Source organism: Bison bison, unplaced genomic scaffold (assembly GCF_000754665.1).
Source record: "Bison bison bison isolate TAMUID 2011002044 unplaced genomic scaffold, Bison_UMD1.0 scf7180017864338, whole genome shotgun sequence".
Lineage (NCBI taxonomy): Eukaryota > Metazoa > Chordata > Mammalia > Artiodactyla > Bovidae > Bison > Bison bison.
The window spans coordinates 2,858,349-2,859,683 of NW_011494910.1; the positions used below are offsets into that span (position 1 = coordinate 2,858,349).

The 1,335-nt window shown below is 57.6% G+C and overlaps 1 protein-coding gene across 1 annotated transcript in view; it reads left to right on the forward strand.

Annotated features, from left to right (window-relative positions):
• TMCC2 (transmembrane and coiled-coil domain family 2) overlaps window positions 1-1,335 on the forward strand; it is a 38,218-nt gene that overhangs the window by 35,183 nt on the left and 1,700 nt on the right. Inside the window, exon 6 of the mRNA XM_010854258.1 lies at window positions 1,159-1,294. Coding sequence (XP_010852560.1) covers window positions 1,159-1,294 — 136 coding nt within the window. The remainder of the gene's footprint in view (window positions 1-1,158; window positions 1,295-1,335) is intronic.

Genomic DNA, 1,335 nt, shown 5'->3' on the forward strand with positions numbered 1-1,335 from the left:
CTGGAAGAAGCGTTGTGGCATCCCTACTTGATTACATGGTGGTTGTACAAAAGGGGAAACCGAGGCAGGGGCCAGCTTCTTATCTGGAGAGACTCTGGCTAAGAGCACTGACCCCAGAGCCAGGTTCCCTGGGTTTGGATCCCAGCTCTACTCTTCCACTCTTTACCTTGGACAGAGTACTTGCTGTCTGTACCTGGGGTCCTCCTCTGTGAAGTGGGAATAACGCGAATCCCAGCTCACAGGGTTTGTGAGGACGGCGCCCTGTGCAGGTGTCCGGTGCGGTCCGGTCCGTGTGAACATCAGGCCAGAGCTCCCGAGCCAGCCTGGGGTCAGCTGGAGCCCCCACCCCCTCCCTCTGCTGGCTCTGCTTTTGTTCCTTGGGATCCTTAGAGAGTTGTTCTTTAGATAGCACTTTTCCTCCTTGACATATTTGAAGAAGATTTAGAAAACGGGGGGAGAAACCTGCCTGAAAACTCAGTGCCCCCACGTAACAGTCGTCCTCTGATATCTGTGCCTTTGGGACAGGGACTGTGCGTCTGTGTCCCTGTCCCCAGGGGAGCACCTTAGCCCAGGCCCAGGGCCCAGGCTGTGGGCAGTCAGGCCCCGACCCCCTTCCGTGACCTCCGTGCTCTCAGGCGGTCCCCAGTGCCTCTGGCCTCAGTCCTCTCGTCTGTAACGTGCAGATGGCGCCAGTCCTTATCCGAAGATTGGTGAGGAGGACCCCAGGAGGCAATGTGGATAAAGTGCCTACCACAGAGCCCACCTCTAAGAAGGGCTGTGTGTATACATGTGTGTGCTAAGTCACTTCAGTTGTGCCCAACTCTGCGACCTTACGGGGTACCAGGCTCCTCTGTCCATGGGATTCTCCAGGCAAGAGTACAGGAGTAGGTTGCCATTTCCTTCTCCAGGGGATCTTCCCGACCCAGGGGTTGAACCCACGTCTCTTATGTCTCCCGCACCGGCAGGCGGGTTCTTTACCACTAGCGCCGCCTGGGAAGCCCGCTGTGTACATAGTCGCTTTCTTGTTGCTGTTAAAATCAGACAGGGCTGGACACACGGGGTGGACTGAGTCATTGTTGAGAATGAGTGACCTTGACCCTGGGGAGGAGCTGGGAGACGGGGAGCCAGGGCTGGTGTCATGTGTTTTCCCTCCTGCAGGTACGAGCGGCTGGAGGAACAGCTCAACGACCTGACCGAACTTCACCAGAACGAGATGACCAACCTGAAGCAGGAGCTGGCCAGCATGGAGGAGAAGGTGGCCTACCAGTCCTACGAGAGGGCCCGGGACATCCAGGTACTATGGCCCCGAGAGGAAGCTGGGAGTGGGCTGCTTCC